This window comes from Microcebus murinus, chromosome 14 (assembly GCF_040939455.1).
Source record: "Microcebus murinus isolate Inina chromosome 14, M.murinus_Inina_mat1.0, whole genome shotgun sequence".
Classification (NCBI taxonomy): Eukaryota; Metazoa; Chordata; class Mammalia; order Primates; family Cheirogaleidae; genus Microcebus; species Microcebus murinus.
Window position 1 is genome coordinate 339,329 of NC_134117.1, and position 19,731 is coordinate 359,059.

Below are 19,731 nucleotides of genomic sequence, written 5' to 3' on the forward strand. Positions count from 1 at the left end.
GCTCCCGGCTACAAAGGGATGCTTCTTCCGATGGGTCCTCAGCAGTGGTTTTTTTTTTTTTTTGAGACAGAGTCTCACTTTGTTGCCTAGGCTAGAGTGAGTGCCATGGCGTCAGCCTAGCTCACAGCAACCTCAATCTCCTGGGCTCAAGCAATCCTGCTGCCTCGGCCTCCCGAGTAGCTGGGACTACAGGCATGCGCCACCATGCCCGGCTAATTTTTTTTTTTAATATATATATTAGTTGGCCAATTAATTTGTATTTATAGTAGAGACGGGGTCTCGCTCAGGCTGGTTTCAAACTCCTGACCTCAAGCAATCCGCCCGCCTCGGCCTCCCAGAGTGCTAGGATTACAGGCGTGAGCCACCGCGCCGGGCCAATGGAGCAGTGGTTTTAAAGCACAGACCCGCCTCGGGCCACAGCTTCTGCCTGTGGGCAGGATGGGGAGTCTGGGGGGCTGGACACTCACACTTCCCTGAACTTCCCTTGGACAGCGGCTGTGTAGGAGCACAGCATGACCTGGCCAGTGCTGGACTGCAGTGTGCTTCCTGAGAGTGCACTGCATGCACGGAAGCCAGGCGGGAGGGGTGGCCCAAGGCACAGCAGGCCCAGGGAAGTCCCAGTCTTGGTGGCACGTTTAGCATATCAGCAACAACAGAGACAAACGTGACTATCCCCAGTCAGTGAGCTCGCTGCTATAATCCTGCTTTTGCAGATAGGAAACCGAGTCTCAGAGAGGGGAACTCACTGGCTTGATGTTGTAGGAAGAGCGTGTTGGTAATCTATGGTGTAGCAAACGTCTCCACAGCAGTGGTGAAGACCAGTTTATTACCCGGTGATTCTGTGGTCAGGAGCTTGGGTGAGGCCAGAGTGCACGCTTCTGTGTCCCTCGTGGCTGGGGCAGGTGAGGGTGGCCTCTGGCACTGTTGCAGGGGACCCTCAGGCCTTCTCCAAGTGGCATGTGCTGGCCCTGGGAGGCTCCTGGCTGGGCTGCCTGGGCGGTAGGGTCAAATGGGCGACTGCACACAGCCCACTGTGTGGCCGCCCTGGGCTTGGCACACCATGTCTGCGGTGGGGTGGTCTCGGGGTGGTTGATCCTGCTGTGTGCGGGTGGCTGTCCCCGAGCAGTGGCACGGCCAGTGCAGAGGCAGGACCTTGCTGGTGAGGCTCTCCCAGGGCTCTCAGGTTGTGGGCTGTCAGTTCTCCAAAGGGGAAACCCAGGGGTCAGCAGAGCAGAGTGGAGGGAGACGTGCGTGCAACACAGCACTGTCTCAGCGGGGAAGCCAGAAAAGATTTAAGGTGGATGAGGTCCAAAGTACCCGCCCACACCTGACCTGGCACCAAAACACCTGGCCGAGGCAGCTCCGCCCGCGTCAGCACACCTTTCCCCCTGCGCGTCTCTCCTTAGACAACTGCACTGCCCATCCCTGGAGCCTCCCCAGAGACCCACTGACTCCTCCGTAAGAGCATCAGCTGTTTGCACCCGCAGCTCTTCGAAGTCCTGGTCTTAAGCCCCCTGCTTTGCTGTGACATCAGAGTCCTCTCCCATGGTCACCCCCCTCCGCCAGCTGCACGAGGGCCCCACTTTGCTCCCCTCTCGAGATGTGGCCGAGCTCTCTCTGGGGAGGCCCCATGTGGGCAGCAGTGGACCCAGCTTTGTGCTGTGCACAGGCTGCTGCTGGGGCTCGGGCTGCCGGGTGGGCAGCGTTTAGGGCAGGACAGCTTGCGGTGGAGTGGCCGTGATGAACCAGCTGTGACGTCTCGGGCCCTTCACAACCTTCCCCAGAAGCGGGCAGTCCCGCAGCTACAGGGGGAGTTTGCGGTTCTCGTGGCTTGGGAGTCTGGGGGGCTTCTCTCCTCCTGCGGGGCCTGAACTAGACACGGGTCTGGAAGACTCTGGCGGCCTCTGTGCCGTCACGGATGTGAGTGCGTGTGCCCCCATAAGGGGCCTTCGTCTGGCCACAAAGGAAACCAACTTTTTTTATTTTTTTGAGACAGAGTCTCACTCTGTTGCCCAGGCTAGAGTGAGTGCCATGGCGTCAGCCTAGCTCACAGCAACCTCCAACTCCTGGGCTCAAGAGATCCTCCTGCCTCAGCCTCCCGAGTAGCTGGGACTACAGGCACGCGCCGCCATGCCCGGCTAATTTTTTCTATATATTTTTAGTTGGCCAATTAATTTCTTTCTATTTTTTTATAGTAGAGACGGGGGTCTCGCTCTTGCTCAGGCTGGTTTCGAAATCCTGACCTTGAGCGATCCTCCCGCCCTGGCCTCCCAGAGTGCTAGGATGACAGGCGTGGTCCACCGCGCCCGGCCTGGAAACCACCTTGACCCACAAAGCAGACGTCACTTTGGACCCACAGAGCACGGCTCACGCAAGGGGCTTGGTAGAAACGACTTTATTTAGAAATTGGTACCACGTGACGGGTTGGGAGACATGCAAACGCTTGTGCCTAAGCCAAAGCCTGGTCACTTCCCCAGGAAAACGATTCCTTACGGCTGAAATGCTGACGTGCGCTGAGCACTGATTTGCTAGATACAAAATCTGAAAACGTGGGGGTTGATCAGCAGAACATAATCCTTGCACAAAAGCCTAAAAAAACGATTGCTTTGCACAGCCAGGATGCTGTTCCTCCTATATTCCATTTAAGCAGGGCCCAGATGTCTCCCATGAGTTTATGTGGGAAAACACATCTTGACATTAAAAGTTAAGCGTTTTGTCACAAAGAGTTTTCCTAGAAACACCACTAGCTGGTTGCGCTAAAGAATCACTAATTCTAAAACTGAAAAATCCCGGGTCTTGCGGTAATTTGCCCTGTGAGAGCCAGAGCCTGGGATAGGCCCTGGGCTCCATGTCCCTGTCCGGGAGCCCAGTGGGGCACCGGCCGCCCCGCCCTGTTCACAGGCCGCACCTGGCAGAGGGGCTCCCTCCACCCCCAGCGAGAGCGCAAAACCAGCGTTTGGAGCCTGAGCCTTGGGGAGGGCCTTGGCGCCACCACTGAGCAGCTGCCTGTCCTTGGTCTGGCAAAGCAGGAGTGACAGTGACGTGCCAAGCGCGTGGGCGCGGTGGGCTTGGGGACCTGGGCGCAGCGGGCGTAGGGACACAGTGGGTGCGGTGGGTGCGGGGCCAGGGAGCAGTGGGCGTAGGGACACAGTGGGCGCGGTGGGTGCGGGGCCAGGGAGCAGTGGGCATAGGGACACAGTGGGCGTGGTGGGTTTGGGTACCAGGACGCAGTGGGCGTAGGGACACAGTGGGCGCGGTAGGTTTGGGGGCTGGGGCGCGGTGGGCGTAGGGACACAGTGGGCGCGGTGGGTTTGGGGGCTGGGGCGCGGTGGGCGTAGGGACACAGTGGGCGCGGTGGGTTTGGGGGCTGGGGCGCGGTGGGCGTAGGGACACAGTGGGCGCGGTGGTTTTGGGTACCAGGGCGCGGTGGGCGTAGGGACACTGGGCGCGGTGGGTTTGGGGGCCAGGGCACAGCGGGCGTAGGGGACTGGGCACAGTGGGCGTAGGGACACAGTGGGCGCAGGGGCCAGGGCGCAGCGGGCGTAGGGACACAGTGGGGCGGTGGGCGCGGGTCCGAGCGCTGGTGCTGGAGGCGGATGGGCGCAGCGCCCCAGCCGCGGACGCTGCATCTCTGGGCTGGAGCTGACTCATGTTCTGCAGCCTCTGCAGGACCCGCCTCACCTACAGTGGTTCCCCGAAGGGAGGGGGCCGGGCCAAGGCGCTCACCGCTGCAGGAGGCTGGGCCTCAGAGGCTACTTTCCGCCCCTAGGCGAGCTCCCAGGGAGACAGCACAGCGGAAGTGGGGCGTGAACCCAGGTGCGGGCCCAGGCGGAAGGTCTTGGAGCCCCTGGAGCCGCTCTTGGGTGCGGTTCTGAGGGCCATGCCTCCTCGGTGAGCAGGTGCATTTGGCGTCTGCTCAGGGGGACGGACGGTGCTGGCTTTTTGAAGGGTCACGGTGAGAGGTACAAATTCGACATTCTTGGGAAGTCTACTTTTTCTATTTTCATCTTTGAAGATGATTTTTTAATTCTAGCAGAAACACGCAAGCCCCCAAGGCTCTGGTGCCTGTCCTGGCTCCGTCTGCTGGGAGGAGACCGCCCGCCCCACTGTGGGGCCCCCACCTGCGGGTCCCCGCTGCAGCCTGAGGCAGCCCTGCTCGGCCCACCCGGGCTCCGGGCCTGGGCGCGCCCTCTGCCTCCAGCCCCTCCTGGCAGGTCCGGCATGTCTGGAATTCCACAACCTGACGGGAGCTGAGCTGGGTTACTGGAACGTGGCCTTCATCCTGCGCAGCTTGTCCTGGATCTTCCGCGACTGCTTCTCGCTGGGGACCTGGTGCAGGTTGGCCCTGCTGTCTGCGGCCAGGGTGGAAATGTCGGCTCCGCTGAACCGCGCGATCCTTTGCTTGAGGTACGACTGGAGCTTGGGGTCGGGGCTGAAGGTGTAGGGGTTTTCCTGGAAGGCGTGCACCTGGCTCACCACCTTGGCTATGTTTCTTTGGGGGATGGGGAGGAAAGACGTTAGTTCGCCCTATAGAAGGAGCAGCCTGAGGCACGTGAGTTCCTGGCCTGTCCTCAAAGTGCAGAAACTGAAGGGTGGGTTTTCTGTGTGTGTTTACGAGACCCAGCCTCATTTCAGTACTCAGGCCTTCTATCTGTTCGTCCGTCCATCCATCCATTCACTTCTTAGTCCACGAATGTTTATTCAAAACCTGCTGTGTGCGGTTTTGGCTGGGGCTGAGGGTTCCAAAAGGGATTCCTGGTGTCAGGGCCGGGCAGACAGGGGAGTCAGCGTGGCACATGCAGGGTGAGCTGGGCTCCCACATGCCACAGTGGGGTGTTCACACCCTGGGAGTCAGCGTGGTACATGCAGGGTGAGCAGGGCTCCCACATGCCTCAGTGGGGTGTTCACACCCTGGGAGTCAGCATGGCACGTGCGGGGTGAGCTGGGCTTCCACATGCCACAGTGGGGTGTTCACACCCTGGGAGTCAGCATGGCACGTGCGGGGTGAGCTGGGCTCCCACATGCCTCAGTGGGGTGTTCACACCCTGGGAGTCAGCGTGGCACGTGCAGGGTGAGCTGGGCTCCCACATGCCTCAGTGGGGTGTTCACACCCTGGGAGTCAGCATGGCATGTGCGGGGTGAGCTGGGCTCCCACATGCCTCAGTGGGGTGTTCACACCCTGGGAGTCAGCGTGGCACGTGCAGGGTGAGCTGGGCTCCCACATGCCTCAGTGGGGTGTTCACACCCTGGGAGTCAGCATGGCACATGCAGGGTGAGCTGGGCTCCCACATGCCTCAGTGGGGTGTTCACACCCTGGGAGTCAGCGTGGCACATGCAAGGTGAGCTGGGCTTCTACATGCCTCAGTGGGGTGTTCACACCCTGGGAGTCAGCGTGGCACGTGTGGGGTGAGCAGGGCTCCCACATGCCACAGTGGGGTGTTCACACCCTGGGAGTCAGCGTGGCACATGCAGGGTGAGCTGGGTTCCCACATGCCTCAGTGGGGTGTTCACACCCTGGGAGTCAGCGTGGCACATGCAGGGTGAGCTGGGCTCCCACATGCCTCAGTGGGGTGTTCACACCCTGGGAGTCAGCATGGCACGTGCAGGGTGAGCTGGGCTCCCACATGTCTCAGTGGCGTGTTCACACCCTGGGAGTCAGCATGGCATGTGCAGGGTGAGCTCGGCTCCCACATGCCAGAGTGGGGTGTTCACACCCTGGGAGTTAGCATGGCATGTGCAGGGTGAGCTGGGCTCCCACATGCCTCAGTGGGGTGTTCACACCCTGGGAGTCAGCATGGCACATGCAGGGTGAGCTGGGCTCCCACATGCCTCAGTGGGGTGTTCACACCCTGGAAGTCAGCATGGCACATGTGGGGTGAGCTGGGCTCCCACATGCCTCAGTGGGCTGTTCACACCCTGGGAGTCAGCATGGCATGTGCGGGGTGAGCTGGGCTCCCACATGCCTCAGTGGGGTGTTCATACTCTGGGAGTCAGCAAATGCTGTGAACCAGGGCTTGTTCTCCTGGAGAACTGGGTGTTACACAGTGACCAGCGCACCACAGGGTATAATCCCAAACACGGGGAACTCGGAAGCAGGTGCCCTTGATTCTGCCCAGGGAGCTGCAAACTCCAGAGACAGTCCCAGTCCCACGTTGGATGAAGAAATAGTACGTCCAGAGTGAGTGAGGTCGTTTTTGCCAATTAAAGGACAAGCGTGAATATGCTGTCTCTAACACATGCACAGCATCAAGAAAAGCAAACACTAAATGTTAGCCTGTATTCTTTCCAGATCATGGCATTAAGTTTTCTATTCCCTTTTTGTCGACATGGGTTTCCTGGTCTCTTACAAGCACACATGTGTGGTTTATCGTATATATTTTTTTAAAAACTGGTGATTATGTAAGAAGGGCCTTGCACTGAGCAGCTTAGGCTCCGTGTCTGCCCTGGGAGGAGTGGCCGTCTGGCCAGGGCCTGACCAGGTGTAGAGAGCAGAGAGAGGTTAGGGGAGACCCAGGGTGGGGGTCGTGGGGTGAGGGAGGAGTGCTGAGGAGTGCCCAAGAGGCCCTCGGACACATTCTGGGCCACCAAGGCAGAAGCGATAGCTGAGATGCTCTTTGGCCTAGGCTGTGCTGGCCTCTGGGGGGCGGGGTGGGTTTTGACCAGCCCTGGTCTGCGCCCCCAGGCAGCAAGTAGGGTGGCCGGGCCCCAGGTGCCCCGGGCAGGTGGACAGCGGGACTGGGGGACAGGCCAAGGCCTGACCGCGGGTCCTGAGTGTATGTCTCTCTTTTTTTTTTTTTGAGACAGAGTCTCGCTTTGTTGCCCAGGCTAGAGCGAGTGCCGTGGCGTCAGCCTAGCTCACAGCAACCTCAAACTCCTGGGCTCAAGCAATTCTCCTGCCTCAGCCTCCCACGTAGCTGGGACTACAGGCATGCGCCACCATGCCCGACTAATTTTTTCTATATAATTAGTTGGCCAATTAATTTCTTTCTATTTATAGTAGAGACGGGGTCCCGCTCTTGCTCAGGCTGGTTTCGAACTCCTGACCTTGAGCAATCCGCCTGCCTCAGCCTCCCAGAGTGCTAGGATTACAGGCGTGAGCCACCGCGCCCGGCCCTGAGTGTACGTCTCTAGGGAGGACCCAAGGGTACGATGTGTGTTTAGGGGTGGCAACCTGGGCAACTCTGCTGCAGACGAGGGTGTGGTGGGGTGAGGGGACGGTGTGCCTAGATCCCCAGACGGGTCACCACAGGTGCTGGGAGTGTTTTGAAGCCCTGGCTGTGTACTGTCTGCAGAGAAGGAAATGACTGCAGCAGGGAGAGCACTTCGGCCCCTGGCAGGTGAGGGGAAGTCGAGGGGCCCGACCTCTGCAGAGCAGGGACAGGAGGAGACATGCCACCTGAGCCCAGGTGTGTGGTCATGCTGGGCCTTGCTCACCTGGGCCCAGGTATGTGGTCATGCTGGGCCTTCCTCACCTGGGCCCAGGTGTGTGGTCATGCTGGGGTCCCCCTCACCAGAGCCCAGCTGTGTGGTCATGTTGGGCATAAGCTTGGTCCCCCTCACCTGAGCCCAGGGATATAGTCATGGTGGGTTCCCCTCACCTGAGCCTAGGTGTGTGGTCATGGCGGGCCTTCCTCACCTAAGCCCAGGTATGTGGTCATGCTGGGTCCCCCTCACCTGAGCCCAGGGATATAGTCATGGTGGGTTCCCCTCACCTGAGCCCAGGGGTATAGTCATGGTGGGTTCCCCTCACCTGAGCCTAGGTGTGTGGTCATGCTGGGCCTTCCTCACCTGGGCCCAGGTATGTGGTCATGCTGGGTCCCCCTCACCGGAGCCCAGCTGTGTGGTCACGTTGGGCCTTCCTCACCTGAGGCCAGTTGTGTGGTTATGCTTGGTCCCCCTCACCTGAGCCCAGGGGTATAGTCATAGTGGGTCCCCCTCACCTGAGCCCAGGTTTATGGTCATGCTGGGTCCCCCTCACCTGAGCCCAGGGTTATGGTCATGCTGGGTCCCCCTCACCTGAGCCCAGGGTTATGGTCATGCTGGGTCCCCCTCACCTGAGCCCAGGGGTGTGGTCATGCTGGGTCCCCCTCACCTGAGCCCCCCAGGCCTGTGGTCACGCTGGGTCCCTCCTCACCTGAGCCCAGGGTTATGGTCATGCTGGGTCCCCTTCACCTGAGCCCCCCAGGCCTGTGGTCACGCTGGGTCCCTCCTCACCTGAGCTTGCCCCACCTGTGGGCCCCGTTGGTCATGGTGAAGCCCCCTGTCTCCAGCTGCTGGATGTGCATGGCCAGGAGGCGGGCGGAGGGTAGGGTGGGCTGGGCCCGGAAGCGCCGCCCCTCCATCAGACACAGGCTGTCGCTCTTCAGGAAGACCTGGCAGCCCGCGGGGCATAGGCAGAGGAGAGATGGGCGCAGTCAGGCCACGAGGCTCAGGCAGGGGCCAGCTTAGCCCAGCCAGTGCCAGCCGATGCCTGCATGCTGCGTGCACGGGGGCTGCACAGACTCTGAGTTAGCGCCCGGTCCAGAACGTGCCCTGCGTTATCGGATCGCGGGCTGGGAGTCCCTGGGTCCTAAGCTTGCTGGCACAAGAAGAGCACTGACAGCCACCAGAGAGCCTGTCACCCCATGCCGTGGAAATGGCGAAACCCTCTCCTCGCTCTGCAGGGCTCCTGGGATCAAACCCCGGCTGGACGGCGGGAGGGGCCCCTCATCTGCGTGTCCAGGGAGGACCTGCACGAGCCCTCCCCCCCCACGCAGAGCTGAGGCTGGGCTCCGAGCTCCAGGACTGGACCGGGACCGGCCGTGCCTGCTCTGTGGCTCCCGCTGCCTCGTTTTGGGAAATGCCTGACTGCTGCAGGCGGCATCTCCTTGTCTCTTGGGCAGGCCTCCGTCCGTCCATCTGCGGGGCTCAGGCCCCAGCCACAGGTCTCAGTCCTGCCCCCTGGGCACCTGTCGCCCGCACAGGGCAGTCGGGCCAGTGAGCCCCCCAGGCAGCCCTGTTGCCCAGGTGGGTGGCAGAGGGCCACCAGGAGATGCTGGAAGGTTCCAGCCCGGCGTCCACTATAGCCGAAGCCACAGATGAACTGCACAGCCCGGCGTCCACTATAGCCGACAGCCACAGATGAACTGCACAGCCGGGCGTCCACTATAGCCGACAGCCACAGATGAACGCGCACAGCCCAGCGTCGACTATAGCCGAAGCCACAGATGAACTGCACAGCCCAGCGTCCACTATACCCGACAGCCACAGATGAATGCACACAGCTGGGTGTCGATTATAGTCTACAGCCACAGATGAACACGCACAGCCGGGCGTCCGCTATAGCCAACAGCCACAGATGAACACGCACAGCCGGGCGTCCGCTATAGCCGACAGCCACAGATGAACACGCACAGCCGGGCGTCCGCTATAGCCGACAGCCACAGATGAACACGCACAGCCGGGCGTCCGCTATAGCCGACAGCCACAGATGAACGCGCACAGCCGGGCGTCCGCTATAGCCGACAGCCACAGATGAACGCGCACAGCCGGGCGTCCGCTATAGCCGACAGCCACAGATGAACGCGCACAGCCGGGCGTCCGCTATAGCCGACAGCCACAGATGAACGCGCACAGCCGGGCGTCCGCTATAGCCGACAGCCACAGATGAACGCGCACAGCCGGGCGTCCGCTATAGCCGACAGCCACAGATGAACGCGCACAGCCGGGCGTCCGCTATAGCCGACAGCCACAGATGAACGCGCACAGCCGGGCGTCCGCTATAGCCGACAGCCACAGATGAACGCGCACAGCCGGGCGTCCGCTATAGCCGACAGCCACAGATGAACGCGCACAGCCGGGCGTCCGCTATAGCCGACAGCCACAGATGAACGCGCACAGCCCAGCGTCGACTATAGCCGACAGCCACAGATGAATGCGCATAGCGACTCTAGCCGACAGCCGTGATGTGAAGGCGCACAGCCGAGCGTCGACTTTAGCCGACAGCCGTGATATGACTTTTCTAATTTTTTGTTTATCAAAATAAAATTGTGAACATTTAAAAATAACGTCATGAAAACATATATATGTATGTTACCTATTCTGATTTACGCTACAAGTAAAGCTGCCCGTAAAGTAAAACAAGCTCTCGGTGCTTTCAAGCTTTCCTCATCACACAAGAGCAAGACGGACTCGTCGTCAATGCACAGCACAAGCTACCGTGCGGACTGTGAGTGCCGGCTGCGGGCGAGGTTTTGCGGGTGAGCATGGTCCCCAAGTGGTTAAGGAGAGGCCCCAGGTGTGTGCCGAGCGCTAGTACCTCCACGGCTTTCAGCTCCTCCAGGATCTCCGCCATCTTTGCAGGAAGGATTCTCCAGGCCTGAAAGGAGAGCACAGGTGAGACGCCTACGGCCGGCGGGGCTCATTCCCACGCCCCCGGGGCCCGAGGGGGACGCACAGGGGACTGCCTCACGGCCAGCTGCTCCAGCCCACCCAGGATCTGCATGGCTGTCGCGAAGTTCCTCTGCTCGTAGCAGGATTTTGCGATCAGCAGGAATTTGGACAGCAGGTTCACTTGCAACTGCAACGAGAAAACGACACGTTCATAATAATCTTCTGGTTTAAGGCGAGCAAACGGAGAACACGTGGGAACCTGTGGACATAACCCAGCTTCAGGGCACAGGAGGGGCGTGCTGAGCCACGGGGCTGGCGTTGGGGTGGGCATTGCTGGAAACACAGCAAAGCACAAAGGCAATGCCTGAGGAGCAGAAGTGTTTGAGGAGAGGTCCGGCCTCGCTTCTCAAAAGCGAAGTCGAGCCAGGACAGACCTCCCCAGCTTCCCGGGTGCACCAGGAATGGACCAGCGGGAAAGACGCCCCCACCCAGGGAGGCGTGTCCCGGGCAGGTGGGAGACCGGTGGGCAGCTCCTCATCGTCCACCTGTGGAGGCCACTGCATGGGGGTGTCCGCGCCGTCCAGGCTGTGGCCCCTTGGGAGTGGACACTTCCTCTGGGGCTCCTTGGCTGGTAGTGGCAAGTTTGCTGGATTTCTTTTTTTTTTTTTTGAGACAAGAGTCTCACTCTGTTGCCCAGGCTAGAGTGCCGTGGCGTCAACCCAGCTCACAGCAACCTCAAACTCCTGGGCTCAAGTGATCCTCCTGCCTCAGCCTCCCGAGTAGCTGGGACTACAGGCATGCGCCACCATGCCCGGCTAAGTTTTTCTATATATTTTTAGTTGTCCAGCTCATTTCTTTCTATTTTTAGTAGAGGCAGGGTCTTGCTCTTCTCTTGTTCAGGCTGGTCTTGAACTCCTGACCTTGAGCAATCCTCCCACCTTGGCCTCCCAGAGGGCTAGGATTATAGGCATGAGCCACCACGCCCCCGGCCTAATTTGCTGGATTTGATGGGACTCCCCTGTGGGTGGCACATGCCACACCTGGTGGGATTCTCATTCCTTTCAGAGCAGTTCTAAGGAGCTTTCTGGAAGATTCTGGAGAATTTAGCTGACCCTCATTCCAGACCTGCCTGAGGAATGTCACCAGGGCCTGGGCCATCCTTCTGCTGCGAACAGACTGCAGGTTCCAGTGAACGCACCTCCAGGGGCTTCCGTCTGCAGACTGAGGGGACCCCCAGGTGGTTCGGCTGTGGCCTCCACCTGTCTGTCTTGAGTGCCGCTTAAAGGATCTCGAAAAACATTTATCCGCTCACACTTTCAACGTTGACATCTCAATTTTTTCCTTTGTAGATTTAAATAGATGCGAAGTATGTAATTTTCAGATAGAACTGTTCTATCCCTTTTTCTTGTTTTTAAAATTTTAAGTTGTAAAAAATTTAGTTGTAAAATAATGTAAAGAAAATACAGCTTACCCTCGTAACCGTAACCGTAGTACAGGTTAGTAGTGTTAACTGCAGTCCCGTTGTTGTGCGCCCAATCGCTAGAAGTTCTTCATTTTGCAAAACGGAAACTCTGTCCTCATTAAACACTGACCCCCCTCCCCTCCCCCACCCTGCACCCTCCTCACTTTCTGTCTCTGTGAGTCTGACTCCTCCGGGGACCATGGGCACAGGGCCTCGTGCGGTATTTGTGGCCTGTGGCTGGCTCTTCCACGGGGCATGGTGACTTCCACATTCTCCCGCGCTGTGGCTTGTGTCAGAATCTCCTTCCTTTTCGAGGCCAAGTGACATGTCAAGGTGTGGGTGGACCACATTTTCCTCACCTGTTCACTTGGCCGCTGTGCTCCTTCTCTTAAACGTAGTCAGTGAAATCGAAACCACCCGTTATGCATCCAATGAAAGACAGCAAATTTTTCTTCACATTGAGAAATTTCTAGCCAGGTGTGGTGGCTCATGCCTGTCACCCTAGCACTCTGGGAGGCTGAGGCAGGAGGATCGCTCAAGGTCAGGAGTTCGAGACCAGCCTGAGCAAGAGCGAGACCCCGTCTCTACTAAAAAATAGAAATAAATTAATTGGCCAACTAAAAATATATATAGAAAAAAATCAGCCGGGGATGGTGGTGCATGCCTGTAGTCCCAGCTACTCAGCAGGCTGAGGCAGGAGGATCGCTTGAGCCCAGGAGTTTGAGGTTGCTGTGAGCTAGGCTGACACCACGGCACTCTAGCCCAGGCAACAGAGTGAGACCGTCTCAAAAAAAAAAAAAATGAAGAAATTTCTTTTTGGCCTCCTATGTCCACGTCGTTGCCCTGGACGATATCTGAATGGGATGTACTGTTACCGCCGACAGTGCTACACTCTTTGGCTGGAATTTTGGATTTTCACAGTTTTTTGGGATCGCAGGTTTACAGAGTCAAACTGAGCCTCTGCACTGTCGTGACGGCCGCAGTAAGTGACACGCAGGGCGGCTGCCACCCTGCTGTGGGGACTTGCTGCTCCTTCCACCAGCTCTGCCTTTCCTTTACAGCCGGGTGTGGGGGAGGCCTCGTCCTTCCTGCCCTTCCAGGAGGGGCTGACCTGGGTGTGAGCCTGCGCGGCGCCCCCTGCTGCCAGCCCCAGAGACCTGAGAATGTTCCAGACACAGAAGAGCATGTACCCCCGCCTTCTCCTGCAGCTCAGGGGTAGGTGCTCCCAGGATGCGAGGTCAGCGCCCCTCTTCTCGTCCTCGGGAAGCCCAGCCACACACCCCCGACTCAGGAAACCTTGTCCTAAAGTCCCCCACGAGGCACTGACATCTCAGATCAGGGCAGATGGTAACCCAGGCTCCCCCTTCCCCTGTCCTGGCGGAAATGAGGGCGGGTGGATTTGTACCCAGAACCGGAAAATTCCCCCCCAAAGGAAAACTCTGCATTTGTTACTGGGCTCGGGGTTGGCCTGTGGGGCTTGAGGAGGACCTGAAAGGAGACTAGAGGAGGAGCCTGGCAGGAGGAGCTGGGCCTCAGGGGGGTCCGGGGCAGCCCCAGGTGCCGCCCTGCCTGTGCTCCGTGGACACGTTCAACCCTCTCCAGGGCAGCAGCGGTGGGTTCCTGCCGGGGCTCCGTGTCCTGGGCCCAGGTTTGCTGTAAGGGAGCTGCGGCCCAGCAGGTGGCAGGTGTCCACCTGCACCACACAGGTGCCCTCTGCCTGTCGTGTGGCCCCAGCCTGTGCTGCCCAGCAATGAGCCACGCTGGCCTCAGGTGCCAGAGGGGAGGCCTCCGGGCGGCTGCGGGGAGAGGGGCAGCTCCAGGCAGGGCGCCCCGGCCCCTCTCCCGGGGTTGGGCGCTGGAGGAGGTGCCACCAGGGCGGGTGTGTCTCTCTCAGGCTGCCAAGTGCCCTGCTGGGAGCAGTGGGCCGGGTCCTGCTGAGAAGCCCCCCGTGTCCAGCCCGAGGCCCCAGGACCCGGAAGAGCCTGGGATCGGCCTCTTGACCAGACCACTGAGCTGCATCTCACTCGGGTCTTGAGAACAGGATGAGGACCCGCCATGCCCGTCTGCTGAGGGTGGAGGAGCGGGAGTCACACACCCAGTCCAGTCCTGGGGAGGGGCTTGGCTCAGCGCCAGAGCCCCTGTGTGTGGTGTGTACTAAGACGCATGTGTACACCTGTGTGTGTGAGAGATTGTGTCTGCATGTGTGTGCTTGTGTGAGGGGAATTGTGTGTGTATGGTTTGTGTGTGGGGGATGGTGTGTGGATTTTGTGTGTCGGGGGGATTGTGTGTGGATTGTATGTGTGTGAGGGATTGTGTCTGTGGATTGTGTGCATGAGGGTGGATAGTGTGTGTGTGAAGGGAATGGTGTGTGAGAGGGGGATTGTGTGAGGGAAATTGTGTGTGTGTGAGGGGGATTGTGTGTATATGAAGGGAGATGGGGTGTGTGTGAGGGGAGATGATGTTTGTGAGAGGGGGATGGTGTCCGTGTGAGAGGAATTGTGTGTGAGGGTGGTTTTGGTGTGTGTGAGAGGAATTGTGTGTGTGTGAGGGGAAATGGTATGTGGGGATTGTATATGTGTGTGAGGGGGATGGTGTGTGTGTAAAGGGGATTGTGTGTGTGAGGGGGATGGTGTGTGAGGGGGATGGTGTGTCTGTGAGGGGGACTGTATGTGTGGGGCTTGTGTATATGTGTGAGGGGGATGGTGTGTGTGTGTGAGGGGGATTGTGTGTGTGGGGATTGTGTATGTGTGTGAGGGGGATGGTGTGTGTGTGAGGGGGATGGTGTATGTGTGAGGGGGATGGTGTGTGTGTGAGGGGGATGGTGTGTGTGGGGATTGTGTATGTGTGTGAGGGGGATGGTGTGTGTGTGAGGGGGATGGTGTGTGTGAGGGGGATCATATGTGTGTGAGGGGGACGGTGTGTGTGAGGGGGATTGTGTGTGTGAGGGGGATGGTGTGTCTGTGAGGGGGATTGTGTGTGTGGGGATTGTATATGTGTGTCTGTGAGGGGGATGGTGTGTGTGTGAGGGGGATCATGTGTGTGGGGATTGTATATGTGTGTGAGAGGAATTGTGTGCATGTGAGGGGTGATGGTATGTCTCTGAGGGAGATTGTGTGTGTCTGGATTGTATATGCATGTGTGAGGGGGATGGTGTGTGTGTGAGGGGGATTATGTGTGGGAGGATTATATGTGTGTAGGGGTTGTGTATGTGTGAGGGGGATGGTGTGTCTGTGAGGGGGATTATGTGTGTGGTGATTGTGTGTGATGGGGATTATGTGTGTGAGGGTTGTGTGTGTGTGAGGGGAATTGTGTGTGTGTGGGATTGTGTAGGTGTGTGGGGACTGTGTGTGTATGGGTTGTGTGTGTTTGTGTGAGGGTGATTGTGTGTGTGTGAGAGTGTGTGTGTGTGTGTGAGCCGAGACGGGGCTCTGTGCAGGGGTGTGGCTCGTCCTGGGTCTTTCGTGGCCCACCTTGGAGCAGCACCCCCAGCGGAAGGGGACATGTGAGGGGTGTGCCTGGGGGAAGCTGGGGGTGTGGCCGAGGTCCTCATTAACTCTGCCCATCCCCCTGCCCTTGGATGGTCGCTCCGAGGGATGGTAAGTGGGTTCCCTGCATGAGGAGAAGGGGCCGCCGGGCCAGCGGCAGGTGGACCCCACCTCCTGCACTGACAGCAGAACTGAGCCCACCTTGGAGGTGTGGCTGGTCACGATTTCGGCAGCCACCCAGGTGCTGACGTCGTCGGCGTTTCTTAACAGCTGTAACAGGTACTTGTCCTGGACGTAATTGGGAAGAAACAAGCTGCAGGTTTTGGCCGACAGAGACTCGGAAGAGCTGGATCTGGAAGAGAACTGTGCAGGTCACCCGGCTGCAGGGGCTCTCTGTGCAGGCGGCCGGGGTCTGGCTGGGAGCCCACTCCCGCGGGGTGAGTGAGACCCAGGCAGGTCCCTTCGGCCAAGAGTCCGTGAGACTCTCAGGGAGGCCCCCAAGACCCTCCCGCCACACCGCCCCCCAAACCGAGGGCCTGGGGCTGCAGCGGGGAAGCTCACTTGGGGAAGGCTGTGCTTTTGTCCATGACTCCCAGGGCCCGCGAGTTCAGGAAGTGGACGGGATGGCACTTCTGAAACAGTTCCTGCCCAAGACACGGAAACAGAGGTTCAGGCCCCTGTCCCCAGGGCCTCGTGGCCAAGGCCGGGGTCCAGGGAGGGCGGGGGTTTCTGGGGACGCTTTCTGCAATCTGGGGTTCAGCACCCACGCAGCAGCCCACAGGGCCTGGCCAGCCGGGCTCCTTGTGTGTGTGTCCTCCCAGGCGTGATGGGATTGCTGGGTCGCTATCACTCCTGTCACCTGCCCCGTGACGTGGGGCCCCAGGATGGCGGGGACCAAGGAGGGGCTGCCTGGGTTGTTTGGGTGGCAGCAGAGGGAGGAGTAGCACAGAGGCACAGGCCCCAGGGCTGCTGGGGGAGGGGGGAGACCCAGAGCCCGTGCGGCCCCAGGGCGCCCTCCAGTGCCCAGGAGAGGCTGGAGCGCCAGGGTGGAGGAGGGCCAGGCCCAGCGGGCACCGTGGCTTGTGCTGGTGGAGGAGGCCCCTAGAGCCCAGGCCCCTTCTGGGCGGGCTCCCCACTGCAGGCAGGAGCTCCCCAGACCTGCGTACCCGGCACCCGGCCCGTTCCCTGACCGTGGACCTGCCCCTCCAGGAAGCCCCGCGGTGACCGTGCCCTGGCACGCCTCGGAGCGCGGGGCCCTGGACCTCCCTCACCTGCTGCAGCAGCGTGAGCTGGCTGAAGAGCTGGTGCGTGCTGTACTCCGTCAGGAAGTAGGGCCCCTTCTCGCTGGTCTTGGCGCAGGGGCCGTAGAAGTCCTCGAGGAAGCAGGGCTTGGGCAGCGCGGCGGCGATGGTGTACGGCCGCCCCTTGTGCTGGGGCAGCACCAGCCCGTTGCTCCGGGGCAGCCTCCAGGGGAAGCTCTGCAGGGCAGGCCGGTGCAGACAGGGGGCCTGAGCTCGGCCGTCCCCGCCAGTCTGGGGTTCCCGGGCAGGGACAGGGTGGGGACCAGGCCGGGTCCAAGCCCAGGACTCCTCGGACTGGCTCCACTACAGCCAGAGAGCGACACCTGCCCACCCACGGCTGTTGGCACAAGGACACCTGTGCTGGTCATTTCAGTGGCTCCCCACGGACAGAGCCGCTGAGCTTTGGGGCTGTCCTGTGTGTTAACGGAAAGGCCGGTCATCTCCCCACGGAGGTCTCCGCCACCCAGGTCTCAGGCCTGAGGGTTAGGAAGGTGGAGGGGGTGAGTTACACCTAGCAGGACCCTCACCTGAGCACAGGGGCCAGGGCGGGAAGTGCCAGAATGGGGACACAGAAAGTGCATGTATGCACTCGTGTATATGTGTGTGCACACAAGACATGCACAAATGTGCTTGTGTGTATGTACATGCATACAGTGTGCACAGACATGTGCTTGTGTGCATGTACATGCACATGTACACATGCCTGCCTGCACATGCCTAAGTATGCAGTACGTACGTGCATGTACACACGTGTGTATGTTTGCCTTTGCACATGTGTATATGTGTGCGTGTGCATGCACATGCCGTGTCCTTGAGGCTGGGCTCAGGGAGCCACATCCACCTCCCCTGGGAAAGGTGCGCACCTTCCGGGAGATGCCGTCCTCTGAGAGCCGCTTACAGAAGGCGTTGAAGGGTCTGGCGTCCTCCTCAGCCTCTTTGGGGTCCTCCAGGTCTGCGCCTCGAGGGGTGCCTTCGGCCCGCCGGTCCGTGTGCACCTCCAGGAGGGCCAGCAGGTGCTCAGCAGAGCCGTCCAGGGGCAGGATCTGGCCAGAAGCACGGGGGGGTCACTGCCACCCCCAGGGCGAGGGCGGCACCTCCCACCGAGGGAGCCCCACGTGTGGCGTCCACCTTGGAGGAGAGGAAGTCTTCCAGCCGGCCCAGCAGCCCCGCGTTCCTGGTGAAGTCCACGGCGTAGCAGTCCTCCACCCAGGCCTGCAGGACGCAGAGGCTCCGCTTGTAGATCTTGGTGAAGGTCGAGGAGGGGTCCTGCTGGGCCCTGGAGGCACACGGAGCAGCCTGAGGCGCCCGGGTGCAGGGGAGCGGGCAGAGGGCGGGGCAGCGAGCCGGCGCTCCCAGGGCAGGGTGGGAGCCAGTCTCCTTGTCCAGGAGCTGGGGGGCCTCCTGTGGGTCCCTTCCCAAGGCCGGGCTGGCCGGGGCGGGAGGGTGCACAGGGTGTCCCGGGGCTGAGGACAGGCCGGCTCGGAGAGGAGGCCAGGTGCCTCCACCCACGGCTGCCACCCTCTCCTGCACCGGCCGTGGGCGGGGGTGCCCTGCCCAGGGTGGCCGAGGGCCAGCTGGACCCCCCAGCTTGGCCGGGCTCTTCCCTGCGTCCTCCTGGTCAGCCCCCGGTCCTGCACCCGCCAGCGCCTCTCTGCTTCCGCGGTGCCCCTGCCCCCAGCCGGACCTTTCCCGCCAGGCTCTGCGGCCCCCGTCCGCGCTGGGCCTGGGCCTGCCTCGCCCTTCACGGCGGCCAGACGCCCCGCGGGGCAGGCGGAGCCCGGCTGTGTACCTGGACAGCGTGCTGCCGATGCGGTCCAGCAGGAAGTGCAGGAAGTCGTGCGGCGTGCAGAAGTAGCGGAAGGTGTAGAGGAACTGCTGCACGTAGCCCTCCAGGAAGGCGTCGCTGGGGGGGACGCGGCCTTAGTGCAGAGAGCACGCCTGCCGAGGAGGCCCTCCTCGATGGAAGTGCGTGCTCACGTGCACGTGACACACGCCACATGCATCACACACGCCACCCCCACCACATACATCACACACGCCACCCCCACCACATACATCACATATGCCACCCCCACCACATACATCAGGCACATCACACACGCCACCCCCACCACATACATCACGCACATCACACGCCACACACATCATGCACATCACACACGCCACCCCACCACATACATCACGCATATCACACACATCACACACGCCACCCCACCACATACATAATGCACATCACACACGCCACCCCCACCACATACATCACGCACATCACACACGCCACCCCCACTACATACATCACATATGCCACCCCCACCACATACATCACGCACATCACACACGCCACCCCCACCACATACATCACGCACATCACACACCACACACATCATGCACATCACACACGCCACCCCACCACATACATCACGCATATCACACACATCACACACGCCACCCCACCACATACATAATGCACATCACACACGCCACCCCCACCACATACATCACGCACATCACACACGCCACCCCCACTACATACATCACATATGCCACCCCCACCACATACATCACACACATCACAGATGCCACATACATCATGCACATCACACACGCCACCCCTACCACATATATCACACACATCACAGATGCCACATACATCATGCACATCACACACGCCACCCCCACCACATACATCACACATGCCACCCCCACCACACATACCACATACGTCACCCATGTCCTCACACATACATGCCACACACATCATATATGCCAAACACCCACAACTACACACACATACATGCCAACCTCCAACCACACATACATACTATGTACACCCACAACCACACACACCCCACAACCACATACTCCTCACCTACATCATACACAGCACACAAACACCACACACGCTGTACACACCCACAACCACACATTCACACACACCACACTCATCACATACGCCACATACCCACAACTACACACACACACCATACACGTCACAGCACAATCACTCACACTACACACATCATACATGCCATACCACACAACACATGCCACACAACACCCATGACCACACAGGCTACACACCGCAATGCCCACATGCACATCACACATGCAT

The 19,731-nt window shown here is 60.0% G+C and overlaps 1 protein-coding gene across 1 annotated transcript in view; it reads right to left on the reverse strand.

Moving 5' to 3' along the window:
- Positions 1-4,161: 4,161 nt before the first annotated feature.
- The window catches only part of KNDC1 (kinase non-catalytic C-lobe domain containing 1), a 42,959-nt gene continuing 27,389 nt past the window's right edge, over positions 4,162-19,731 (reverse strand). Inside the window, exons 21-30 of the mRNA XM_076010368.1 lie at positions 18,409-18,522; positions 17,748-17,895; positions 17,483-17,662; positions 16,590-16,796; positions 15,880-15,962; positions 15,520-15,670; positions 10,436-10,558; positions 10,298-10,357; positions 8,215-8,372; positions 4,162-4,492 (exon numbers count right to left, since the gene is read on the reverse strand). Coding sequence (XP_075866483.1) covers positions 4,261-4,492; positions 8,215-8,372; positions 10,298-10,357; positions 10,436-10,558; positions 15,520-15,670; positions 15,880-15,962; positions 16,590-16,796; positions 17,483-17,662; positions 17,748-17,895; positions 18,409-18,522 — 1,456 coding nt within the window. The 3' untranslated portion in view covers positions 4,162-4,260. The remainder of the gene's footprint in view (positions 4,493-8,214; positions 8,373-10,297; positions 10,358-10,435; positions 10,559-15,519; positions 15,671-15,879; positions 15,963-16,589; positions 16,797-17,482; positions 17,663-17,747; positions 17,896-18,408; positions 18,523-19,731) is intronic.